Source organism: Chinchilla lanigera, unplaced genomic scaffold (genome assembly GCF_000276665.1).
Source record: "Chinchilla lanigera isolate Chin_1 unplaced genomic scaffold, ChiLan1.0 scaffold00131, whole genome shotgun sequence".
NCBI classification, from domain to species: domain Eukaryota; kingdom Metazoa; phylum Chordata; class Mammalia; order Rodentia; family Chinchillidae; genus Chinchilla; species Chinchilla lanigera.
The window spans coordinates 1,533,064-1,544,553 of NW_004955532.1; the positions used below are offsets into that span (position 1 = coordinate 1,533,064).

Below are 11,490 nucleotides of genomic sequence, written 5' to 3' on the forward strand. Positions count from 1 at the left end.
TTTTGGTAACCAGCTGGAGTCAAGCAAACTCTCAGTCCATAGGGAAGTGCCCTCCAAACTTCAGTCAGCCCGTGGGCACTGAGCCCTGCTGCTAGTATGTGCCCCCAGAGTGACCAAGTTCCAGGAGACAACTCTTCCCTGCTTGTACCACTGCAATGGGAAGGCCAGGGCCACTGGGGACATGAGGAAGAGGCAGATGTGCTAGAGCAGGAGCTGTTCTGGGACTGGAGCTATCAGGCGTGGAGCTCCACATTCCAGCTATAAAGTGGGGCTGAGACACCAGCCGCTGCAGGGCCCTGTGGTCGGAGCAGCTCCTCCAGGCTCATGCCCAGCAGCCCCTGCCCGCGCACACTCACCCTCCTGGACAGGGCTAGCATCCACTCAGCCACCCCCATCCCTGCACCGCCTGCCTCGGGGTCACTTCTCTCTGGGCTTGGCCAGGCGTGGTGGTGCATGCCTGTAATCGCAGCACTTGGGAGGCTGAGGCAGGAGGATCGTTGCGAGTTTGGGACAAGCCTGGCCTACAAAGTGAGTTCAAGGCCAGCCTGAACTGTATAGCGAGACCCTGTCTTAAAAAGACCAAAAAAAAAGAACTCTCTGGGCTCTTCGTTTAGGGGCACCTTCTGTTCCTCCGCTGCTCCCTCTGGCTTCCCCTCCAGGGGCCTGGGAAGGCTCCCCTGGACTGAAGGGTTCCTACCCCCATCTCTGACATGCCCCACCCACTGTGCTGGCAGCAGCCATGAGACCAGTGGCGGGGCTTGGCCCCTCAAATGCCTCAGCCAGTCTTTTTTGTTTTGTTTTGTTTTTTCTCCGGTACTGGGAACTGAACTCACGACCTTGCGCTTGCCAGGCAGGCGCTTTTTGCTGCTGAGCTAAATCCCCAGCCCTGCCTCAGCCAGTCTTAACTCAGTAGGACCTACCCAGCTGTTCCATCCCCAGCTTTCCTAGTCCACTGCCAGGCTGGACACCCCCTTGGAGTCCTGGAAGGGGCAAGATCCAGAGGCCTCCGTGCCACACGCAAGATGAGAGCAGCTGGCAGAGTCACCTCCTGCTCAGGTGAGGCCCAGGCCCCCTGTAGCAGCCACCTAAGGCCAGGCATTTGCCCATCCTCCTGCTTCTACTTTGGCTGCTGACCCCACGGGGCGCTGGTACCGGAGCCCGCCCTGTCTTCCCGCCCACCCGCCCTCCTCTTCCCCGCTCCCCAGGGTTCTGCTTCCATCTTTTCCTCGTTCACAAACTACCTCTAGACAGTTGTGTTGTTTTTGTTCAGGGTTTCATTCTTAGACATTTGTCATTGCTGCTGGCACCAGTGCCAGCTGTTCATCCTCATTGCCTCCCCAAGATGTGAGGACAGGGGCTGGGGCTCCGGAGCTGGGTGCAGAGCACCCCTGTCCCAGGGAAGGTGGGGTGCTGCCCCTAGGATGCTGTCAGAGTGAGGAGGGGCTGTGTCGACCATGGAAGGATGTAGGGGCCACCAGTCCCCTGTTCTGTCAGGGAGGGTGGCCATTACTCCTCTCAGCCTGGGGCTCTCTCTCGGGTTTCCTGTTTGCAGTTACTTAAATAAAACAAATCCTTAAAAAAAAAAGAATTAAAAAAATTTAAAATGTAGGTCTGAGAATGAATGTGTCATTAATTCAGAACAGAAAATATGAAGTCTTATCCTTAAAACTCTTGGGTTTTTTTTTGGCGGTGGGGAGAATAGAACTCAGGACCTCCTGCTTGCCAGGCAGGTGCTGCATTGCTGAACTATATCCCCCACCCCAAAACTGTTGTTTTTGTGTGTGAGAGCAAAGGAAACAATGAAAAAAGAATCAAATAAAGATGGAAGAGAAAAAGAGAAGGAGAGTGGGAGTAGGAAGAGGGAAGAGGCAGGAAAGGGAGGGGCAGAGAGAGCAGGGACTGGGGGAGACAGCTCACTAGGAGTCTCAGTCAGGCTGGCTTTGCTGTCCTACTGTTTCTTCCCGCAAGTCCTCGGCCTGGACAGGCCTGCTTGTCGCAGGCGGAGGGTGGTCTTCTCCCTTACCCTCATCCTTTACTCCCCTCACAAATGCTTTCTGAACCCTCATACTAAGCCAGAAACAGTCTTAGCTCTGGGCGCATCAACCTTTTCAGCAGGGGCCACACAGTGGGCACACAGCCATACCAGGGTCAAGGCTGAGGAGGAATAGGAGGAAGTGGACCTGCGTTGCTGTGACTCCAGAGAGGGAACCTGAGGCTCTAGAGCCAGGTCTAGGACAGCAGGGTGCCACAAGCCGGGACCAGAGGACAAGCCAGGGCCTGCTAGGCTTCCTGAGGTCTCTGGATGCCATCTCAAGGGTTTTGGAAGGTAGCAGTGGAAAGGTCAGATGGGCACTTAAAACTGCCCTTCTGACCAGGTGTGATGGTACACACCTGCAAGCCTAGCACTTGGGAAGCTGAGGGAGGAGGGTAGTGAGTTGGAGCCCAGCCTGGGTGATTTAGCAAGACCTTGACTCAAAAAAATAAAAAGGGCTTGGATGTAGCTCAGTGCAAAAGCCCCTTGGTCCAATCCCCCATACAAAAGGAAGGAGGAGGAGAGAGAAAAAAGAGGAGGGGGAAGATAAGAAAAAGGAGGAAGAGGAAAAATAACACCTATCAACATAATAAAAAGGCAGTCCACAGAATGGGAGAAAATATTTGTAAATCGTATGTGCATCTAGTAAGGAATTGATAAAAGAATCAATACCAAGAAAATACCAAGTCGTCCTACAGCTCAGCAGCAAAGACCAAGACCCATCAGCAGAGCTCTTGATGCCTTGCTGGAGAGCAACATAGAACAGTCAGGCGCACAGCTTTTCCTCCCTCAACATCATTTTTATAAAAAAAATTAAACTAGAAAAGTTAAAGAATTGCACAAGGTACATCCTCAGATCCACAATCTGTGTTTTAACTACTCTATCCCTTCCTTGATTACCTCCTGTCTGTCCTCCATCCGTCTCTCTTACCTTTTTTTTTTTTTTCCGGTACTGGGAATCGAACTCACAACCTTGCACTTGCCAGGCAGACACTGTGCCTCTGAGCTAAATCCCCAGCCCCTCTCTTATCGTTTTATTGATTTTTTTTTTTTTTGGTACCGGGAATCGAACTCAGGACCTTACACTTGCCAGGCAGGCTCTTGTGCCCCTGAGCTGTATCCCCGGCCCTTTTTATTGAATTTTAAAGTTGCAAATTTCAGTCTACTTTGTGCTAGCTGCTTCAGCACATCATTAACTAGAGTTTAGTATTTCTTTCAGGGTATTTTAGGTAGCATTTGATTTGCAGATAATGAAATGTACAAACCTTAAACACGAGGCAGTATGGGGTGAGACCCCTATCGGGGCTGTGGGTCATCTGTAGGGACCATGAGCGTCAGTTCAGTGGGAACCTGAGAGGCAAGGGCCAGACTTTTAAGGAGAAGCCAGGGTAGAGGGGTTTGGAGGGCAACAGAAGCTAGGAGGTGAACAGGGTAGGGAAGCCACAGGAGGAGCCCTCAGGCTCCTGGAAATTTTAAAGAGAAGCTGAGCCAAGTTCCTCAAGGGTGGGACTGGGCGCCTAGAAGAGTGTATGGCAGGAAGGTATAGGGAGTTGACTGATAGTCCGGAGGGTGTGTTACAGGGCACAGTGGCTGGGCCTGAGAGGAGTGTGGAAGAAGGTGAGGGATATAGGGGTGTGGAAGGGCAGATACGTCCAGAGTTCCAGGCAAACAAGGGCGTCTGATCCCCTGGAGTCATTAGGCTCTGCGTCCACTCTGTAACTCCTGGCCTCAGATACTGGGCAGGTTCCCAAGGCCTCCCTCTGGGGCCTGGATAGGCACAGCCCTCTCCTGTGGTCACAGCTGGCTGGCCCACTTCTAGACTAATGTGCCCTGTCCTCTGGCTCCTCGTGATACCTGCTCCGTAAGTCTGAAGTCTGCCAGCTGACGAGTGAAGGCTCTGGCTGAAGTGGCCAATGGCCGGCAGGTGTGTCCCTCATACTGAGACCTGGCTTGTGAGTCACAGACAGGAAAGGCAGGGTTCACAGTGGCTAAAGGGCTCCTCCCAAGAACTGATTCGGCTCCTCTATGAGCCAAGCTATTTCTTTGATGTTTCCACGGTACGAAAATGGAAAGCAGGCATGTGGCGTCAGGCATGATGACAGTGCTGAGTGATCTGACGCACTGAACGCTTGCTCCTAGGAAGGGCTGGGCTCGGCGTGCTGCTGCTCTCTGCAGGAAGTGAGGCTAAGGGCTAAGTGACGCGAGTCTGCAGCCCTCCTTCCTTGCAGATGGGGCGGGGGAGGGGAGTAGGACGAAGACCTGTTAGTGCTGGGGCCTCGGAGCTTTTTGACAGGAAGGTTCTGCTGAGGAGCCTCCTGCTATGACCATCAGGCTGCATCCCACCTTCTGGGGCTGAGGCGCAGGGTGGCAGGTCTCATCCCACCAGCGCCCCCGTGGGGAGGGAGAATGTAGAAGCTTTTCCCAGAGCTGCCTCCCCTCCTCTCCCTGCCTCAGAGCCCCCTGGAGAGAGTGCAGGGAGTAACCACCAAAGACAGGTCGCTCAGGTGTACATTCGGCTTACATTCACAGAACCTCCAGCCTGGTCCCCAAATCTCTGAGCCCTTGATGGGCTCCCTAGTTGCCCTTTTGTACATGGAACAGTTTGAGCAAGGAAGTAGTAAGGAGACTTTTCTCTGTGAGAGTGCTCTTAGAGTCACACAGTGCACAGGGCCCTGCCTTTCTGAACCCCCAGCAGGACCCTGCAGAGCCTTCCTCATTGTCATTAAGTCACATTCCTGGAGCCCCTGTCTCCCAAGGCGCTTCTTAACCCTGCACACCACCCTGAGCCTGTCCAGCCTTACCACCACCCAGGTTCCCCCTGGACTGGGGTGCACAGCCGCTGTGGAGGGCCCCCAAGCCTTGTGAGAGAGCAGGATGGGCTTCCTTGCTGGCAAGAAGTGTCTGGCAGAATCATCCATTTTAGGTGGCCAGGGAAGACCCACCAGCTCCACCTCTGGCTCCTGGAGCACGAGGCATGAGGCCTGCACATCTCCTGGCCACATACCAGGTCAGGATGGCTGGCCCCTCAGAGAGGTTTGCTGTCATACACAGGTCAGTCCCTCTGGTTCCAGCAGGTAGCCAGTTTAGAGAGTAGCACCGGTGGACCTCCTCTGCTGAGCCTCTTCCCGTGGAGGCATCACTCTTTGCTGCAAAGGAAGGCTACTGGTCCCGAGGCCAGGCCAGGCTGCCACAGGACTGTCTGTGTGTACTCAGTCTGGATGCCCTCTGTTTCCACACCCCCAGCGTGAGATAGGGACCTGGGAGTTGGAAGGAGGGGTCTGAGGATAGGCACTCCCCGACAAACTCCAGAGGAGCTATGGGGGAGGGAAAGAGAGGGAGGCGTCGCTAGGTCCAGAGAGCTCCTCAGGCTGTGGCCTCCTTGGAAGGCCTGACATGCCAGGTCTGTCTGCCTGGGCCCAAGCCCAGGAGAAGCTCAGGGGAGGTTTCTCACCACAGTCGGGAAGAGGCTGCATACAAATAGCTACACCCATCTGGGAGATGCGTTACTGAGGGGCGTTTCAGCCATTTTTTGCAGAGGTTCTATTTTAGGTGAGTTGCCTGAGATGCGGCCTGGATGATGGGAGGTGGGGAAAGGAAGTCGTTGATGGTTCGTGGAGGAGTTCTAGCATGTGCCTTTGTTTAGCTCTGTCCAGAACCCACGGAAGGATCATCCCAGAAGTCCCCAGACTGAGGGGGACTCTCTCCCGGAACCCCCTTCTCAGGAGGTCTCTCCTCAAGTCATACTGCAGCCCACAGGTGCATGACAGAAATAGGATATTGGCATCCACCACAGGAACTGAATTTGTGGCTGCCACCCTGGGCTAGAGGCGGGGCCTCCCCTCTGGCGGGTTAATCCCCTTCCAGATCCATCTCAAGATGAGCAGAGGGGTGGGGATGTAGCTCAGTGGCGAAGTGTGTGCTTAGCATGCCTGGGGCCTTGGCTTCAATCCTGAGCTCTCAAAAATATACACAAAAAGGTAAGCAGAAGTGGCCTGCCCTTGGGAACTCCATCCTCGATGGAAGTAAGCCTCCCCTACCTAGAATAAACTTACCATAAACAGGGGAAAACCTTGGCCTCCAGCCTCAGCTCACTGAAGCACCCAGTCTGGTGGCTTTGTCCATACAGAAGCTGTGCCCCGTATCACTAAACTGTCTGGCTCAATCCCACAAGCAAGCCTGTCTGGGATGAGCCTGCTCTGGGACATACTTTATGTGTAGGTTAGATATCACCTGTCCACAAGGGCTGGCTGGGAGCAAGAGATACCTAGGAACCAGATTAGTAGATACTTTTGGTTAGAATTAGCCCTCTGAAGAAAAAGAAAACAAACTGGGTGATGTGGTGGAGAGTGCCTGGGGTCTCCTCCGAGCAGACTTTGGGGAATGTGTTCCATGACCTGAGACCTACACAGCGGGCTAGCCAGCAGGCAAGCCCAAAGGCTCAGGTGCAGGAAGGAGTCCCAAGGAGCCCCTGATGGAGCAGGAGGCCCGGTGTGTTTAGGAGAGGCAGGTAAGGGGAAATGCAGCAAGAAGCCAGAGAGAAGGAAGCCTAGATAGCTCATGAGGCCGTGGTGAAGAGTTCCCCAAGCATGATGGGAAACCACTTAGAGGGGTTTGAACCTGTAAGTACTATGCTCTAATTTTCAAGTGGTGTTTTTGGAGAAAAAAAAAAAAATACCAGTCGTTCATGGAACTGAACAGCTGAAGGAGGACTTAAGGCATACTCAAGTCCAAGGAAATCATAAAGGCAGGGCTGCTCCTTTGTCCTTTTCTTGACTCCAGTCTGTATCTGTTGGTTTTAGTCCTACTATTGGTCTGCACATTGGGAAAGAAAACTACTGACCCCTTGGGTAAAAAAGCCCCTCTCCTGTTACTCACTCACCGTGTATAACACAGGGCTGAGATTGGCTCTGATGGTAAGGTCACATGTCCATCCCCTTGTAGGCTCATGGCAGAGGAAACTATGAGGTATGATCCAAAAATATGGTGAATGTTTACTTTAAAAGTTTTTATTACAGAGGGCTGGGGATTTAGCTCAGTGGCAAAGCGTCTGCCTAGCAAGTGCAAGGTCGTGAGTTTGGTTCCCAGTACCGGAGAAAAACCAAAAAAAAAGTTTTTATTACAGTAAAAGACATGTTGCCATCAATCCCCTCAAAATGCTGTCTCTCACTTCAAACACACTCCATTTTTCTTGCCACTTTCTTTCTTTCTTTCTTTTTTTTCTTTCTTTTTTTTTTTTTTTAATACGGGGAATCAAACTCAGGGCCTTGCGCCTGCCAGGCCGGCACTTGTGCCACTGAGCTATATCCCCGGCCCTTTCTTTCCACTTTCTGAAGCAGTTCTGAAAGTCCTTTTTCATGTCTTCAGTTGCACAGTTGTGCCTCCCTTGATATCCTGAATCAGTTCAAAACATTTATCTTCCATGGTCATTTTGACTTTGTGGACAAGCCAGAAGTTATGTGGCACCAGATCCAGAGAGTAAGGTAAGTGCAGATACATCGCGATGTTTTTACAAGCCTGCTTTTCCTGCTGAATGGCTCCCAGCACCAGCGTTCACCGTATTTTTAAATCGCATTTTGTAAATGCATTAGAGGGGACTTCAGAACTGCTTCAAAAAGTGGCAAGAGGATGGGATAAGGTGCGGGAGGGGGAAAATGATGAAGATGGAGCTTTTGCAAATGGGAAGGGGACCAAGAGTTGGAAGGTGCGTGCGTGTGTGTGTGTGTGTGTGTGTGTGTGTGTGTGTAATGGGATAAAAAGAAAAAAGAATTAAGATGTGTTATGTACATGTGCTAACTCCCCAAGAAATAGTAATCATGTAGAATGGTGGAATAAGTGTGTTCAAAGTGAGGGGAATTAATGACAATGTGTCTTTCATGATAATAATTTTTAAAATTTAACATTCACCATACATTTTGATCACCCCTTGTATCCCTCCATCATGTAAGTAGTAACACATGGTACTATATTATTATTGTCCTGGAGGCAAAATTGCCCCATTTTTTTCTTCCTTGGGCTGGGGGATAGCTCAGTGGTAGATAGCTCAGTGCCTGCCTGGAATGCTCAAGGCCCTAGGTTTGATCTGCAGCAATGAAAAAAAAAATTGTCTTCCTTAAGACAAACAAAAGTCTTATTGCATTCTACTTATATCAATCATTCACAACCTATTACAGTCTCTTGAGATATATCGTTACATATCTTATCTCCTCAGTGCGGCTCTGAGCTCCCGAAGGACAGGAATCATGGCTGCTTTTCATTTACTGTGCCTTCCTCTCTTAGCTGTCACTCTTCCCCTGCTCACGCTGCAGGTTTTTACTGAATGCCTCTTACCGGCCAGGCACTACTCTAGAGCCATGCTTTCCCTTGTGTTTGTGTTGCGAAGGTCACTCCGACTGCTGAGTGGAAATGGCCAGAAGGGGGCAGCAGGGGATGGCGATTGACCAGTTGGAGGCTTTAGGGACTGTCCAGCAGGAGGAGGGTAACATGGGCTGGTGAGATCGGACTTGGAGATGAGTGCCATGCAGCGATCTGAGGTACAGCTGCTGGGTGGCAGGGAAGATTGAGGAGCAGATGAGTCTGGCAAGCTGGGGTTGGTGGGTGAGGACAAGATCAGAGGTGTTGGGTTACCCCTGCTCCTCACCGTGTGTCCGGGGCGGCAACTAGAGGGCAAGGAAGTGCCATCTGCCATCAGTCCTGCTCCCTGGAAGCCCAGAGACAGCAGAGTGAGGTTTTGATGCCCCTGTGTGTTCTAGGAGCTTGCCCTGTTGCCCCGGGGCCTCCACTGACTCGGCCCCTGAGCACCAGCCATGGGCTGACTGTGTTACTTCTTTCCCCAGGTGAAGGAGTGGCTCTGTCTCAACTGTCAGATGCAGAGGGCTCTGGGAATGGACATGACCACTGCGCCTCGCTCTAAGAGCCAGCAGCAGCTGCACTCTCCAGCCCTGTCTCCTGCTCACTCCCCAGCCAAACAGCCCCTGGGGAAACCAGAGCAGGAGCGATCTCGGGGCCCTGGGAGTCCGCAGCTGGGCTCCCGCCAGGCAGAGACATCCAGGGCCACCTCAGTGCCGGGGCCTGCCCAAGCAGCTGCCCCTCTAGAGGTGGGGAAGGTGTCTCCTCAGCCCTCTTTCCCCACCAAGCCTTCCACAGCTGAGCCCAGGCCACCTGCAGGAGAGGCCCCAGCAAAAAGTGCCACCGCAGTGCCCTCTGGGCTTGGTGCCAGTGAGCAGACCCAGGAGGGCCTCACCGGGAAGCTCTTTGGCCTTGGCGCATCGCTGCTGACCCAGGCGAGCACCCTCATGTCTGTGCAGCCCGAAGCTGACCCCCAGGGCCAGCCTTCCCCCAGCAAGGGGCCCCCCAAGATTGTCTTCAGTGATGCCAGCAAGGAGGCTGGCCCAAGACCCCCAAGCTCAGGGCCTGGGCCAGCACCTGGAGCCAAAACTGAGCCTGGGGCTAAAATGGGGCCTGGATCTGGGCCTGGAACCCTGGCAAAGACCGGGGGGACAACCAGTCCAAAGCACGGCAAAGCAGAGCATCAAGCAGCACCCAAGGCTGCGGCCAAGCCAAAGACCACGCCGAAGGAGAAGGCCACCTGCCCACTGTGCCAAGCCGAGCTCAATGTGGGCAGCAAAGGCCCCGCCAACTACAATACATGCACTACCTGCAAGCTCCAGGTGTGCAACCTGTGTGGCTTCAACCCAACACCCCACCTGGTGGAGGTAAGAAAGCTGGGCCACGTATGGTCCCTTACTCTCGGAGGGGTCAGGGCCCAGGGCAAGGGGGCACGGAGCCAGGAAGCAGCTGTGGGGCTGTCCTTCACAGCTGATGCTGCCGGGGGCTGTGGTCCCTTTCCTGCCCCTGCCTTGGCTCCTATCCTTCCACTCAGGAAACTGATCAGCACAGTATTGGAGGGAAATGGTGCCTGCTGTCTCTGATTGCCTGATCAGTACCCTGAGGGCTTTCTCAGGTTTGGGAGGCCCTGAGCTGGCCACCTCATTTCCAGCCACCATGAGCATGGCGCTGATGAAAAATGCTACCTCCTTTGCTCAGACAGGAAGACCCGGAGGTCCCACCCTGTCTTCCATCTCTGACCCTCACCAGGGTAGGGAGTTGAAGGGCCGTGGGGCAGAAGGCTGTGCCAGGCCCAGGGTGGGGCTGGGGGCTTTCTCACAGTGAGACAGACCGACTGCCCAGGCCCTGCCCAGCCAGCTAGTATCCACACTCAGGCCTCTCTCATGAGGCATAGGTGTGGCTACTTAACAAAACCATGGTCCACATGTTTTCTCCTGAGGGCTGGGCCTAGGCTCTCTGAAGGTCTACTTGTAAGGATAAGCAGAGATATTCTTCTTACCCACAGGAAAGTTTTGAAGAAAGCTGGGGCCAGGGCTGATCTGAGTCTGCTCTAAGGAAGGGTACTGGGCACTGTGCAGAGCCAGCAAGAGGGAGAAAGAGGCCCAGTGCTCTTGCAAAACTTGGAGTCCAGCCTGGAAAGCCTGGAAAGGCAGATGTACGCCAGGTCTGCTGGACCACTGGCCTGGAGGCTGCTCTGCTCCTGCCCCAACCCCGTTACCCACTCTCCCTTGTCCAGGGCCGCCCATGTGAGCCTCACTGTGGCTGCCTTGACGTAGTTGGGGGTGCCCCCTCAGGGCCTGTGATTGGCTTATCTTGCAAGTGGGTGTGGGTCCTATCAGAAGACGGCCAATACAAGACCCCTGTCTCCTGCACTTCAATGCCACCTAAGCTCTCTAGACTTGGGCTGAGCCATGCCTGGCTGGTGGTAGGGCAAAGGGTGGAAAGTGCAAACCCACACTGGCCCAGGTTGGGACAAGGAAGGAGAGCAGAGGGTTTTATGGGTCCTGTGCCACCTTGTTCTGACTTGTGTTGGTGCAGGCCTCTGTGGGAGTCCCAAAGGAGCTACCCAGCATAACTGGGGAGATGACTTTGGTCACCACAGACCATACTTGCCAGCACCCAGGAAGGAGCAGCCCTGAGCAAGATGGGGGACCTCCTCACATGGCACCATGTAGCCCTCCAGGCCCCACGCTGCCACCTCCCCAGGTTCTAGACCCAATGGCCTATAGGAGGACAGCTTTTCTGGTTGGCAGGGAAAGGAAAGGAATGCCAAGGGGTCACCACAGGGCTCGGGGAACACCAGATGGGTGCCTTGTCCAGGTACCACCAAGCACAAGCTCACTGCTGGTTAGGGGGTACCTTGTGACATTGAGGGGCTGTCTTGGTTACTTTTCTCTCATTGCTGGGACAAAATACCTGACACCCAAAATTAAGGGAGGAAGTGTTTGTTTAGCTCACAGTTTGTGGAGGTTTCAGTCCATATTCAGCTGTCTTCAAGGCAGGGTATCATAGCGGAGGAGCAACAGTTCATGGTGGTGGAAGATAGCAAAAACAACAAGAGTAAAAGGGAGGAACAAGAGAAAGCAAGCCTCTTTCCCTCCTTTATATTTTTT

The 11,490-nt window shown here is 53.5% G+C and overlaps 1 protein-coding gene across 1 annotated transcript in view; it reads left to right on the forward strand.

The window, feature by feature from the left end:
- The window catches only part of Bsn (bassoon presynaptic cytomatrix protein), a 51,059-nt gene that overhangs the window by 5,728 nt on the left and 33,841 nt on the right, over window positions 1–11,490 (forward strand). The window contains exon 2 of the mRNA XM_013507574.1: window positions 8,866–9,744. Within this exon, the coding sequence (XP_013363028.1) occupies window positions 8,866–9,744 (879 nt within the window). The remainder of the gene's footprint in view (window positions 1–8,865; window positions 9,745–11,490) is intronic.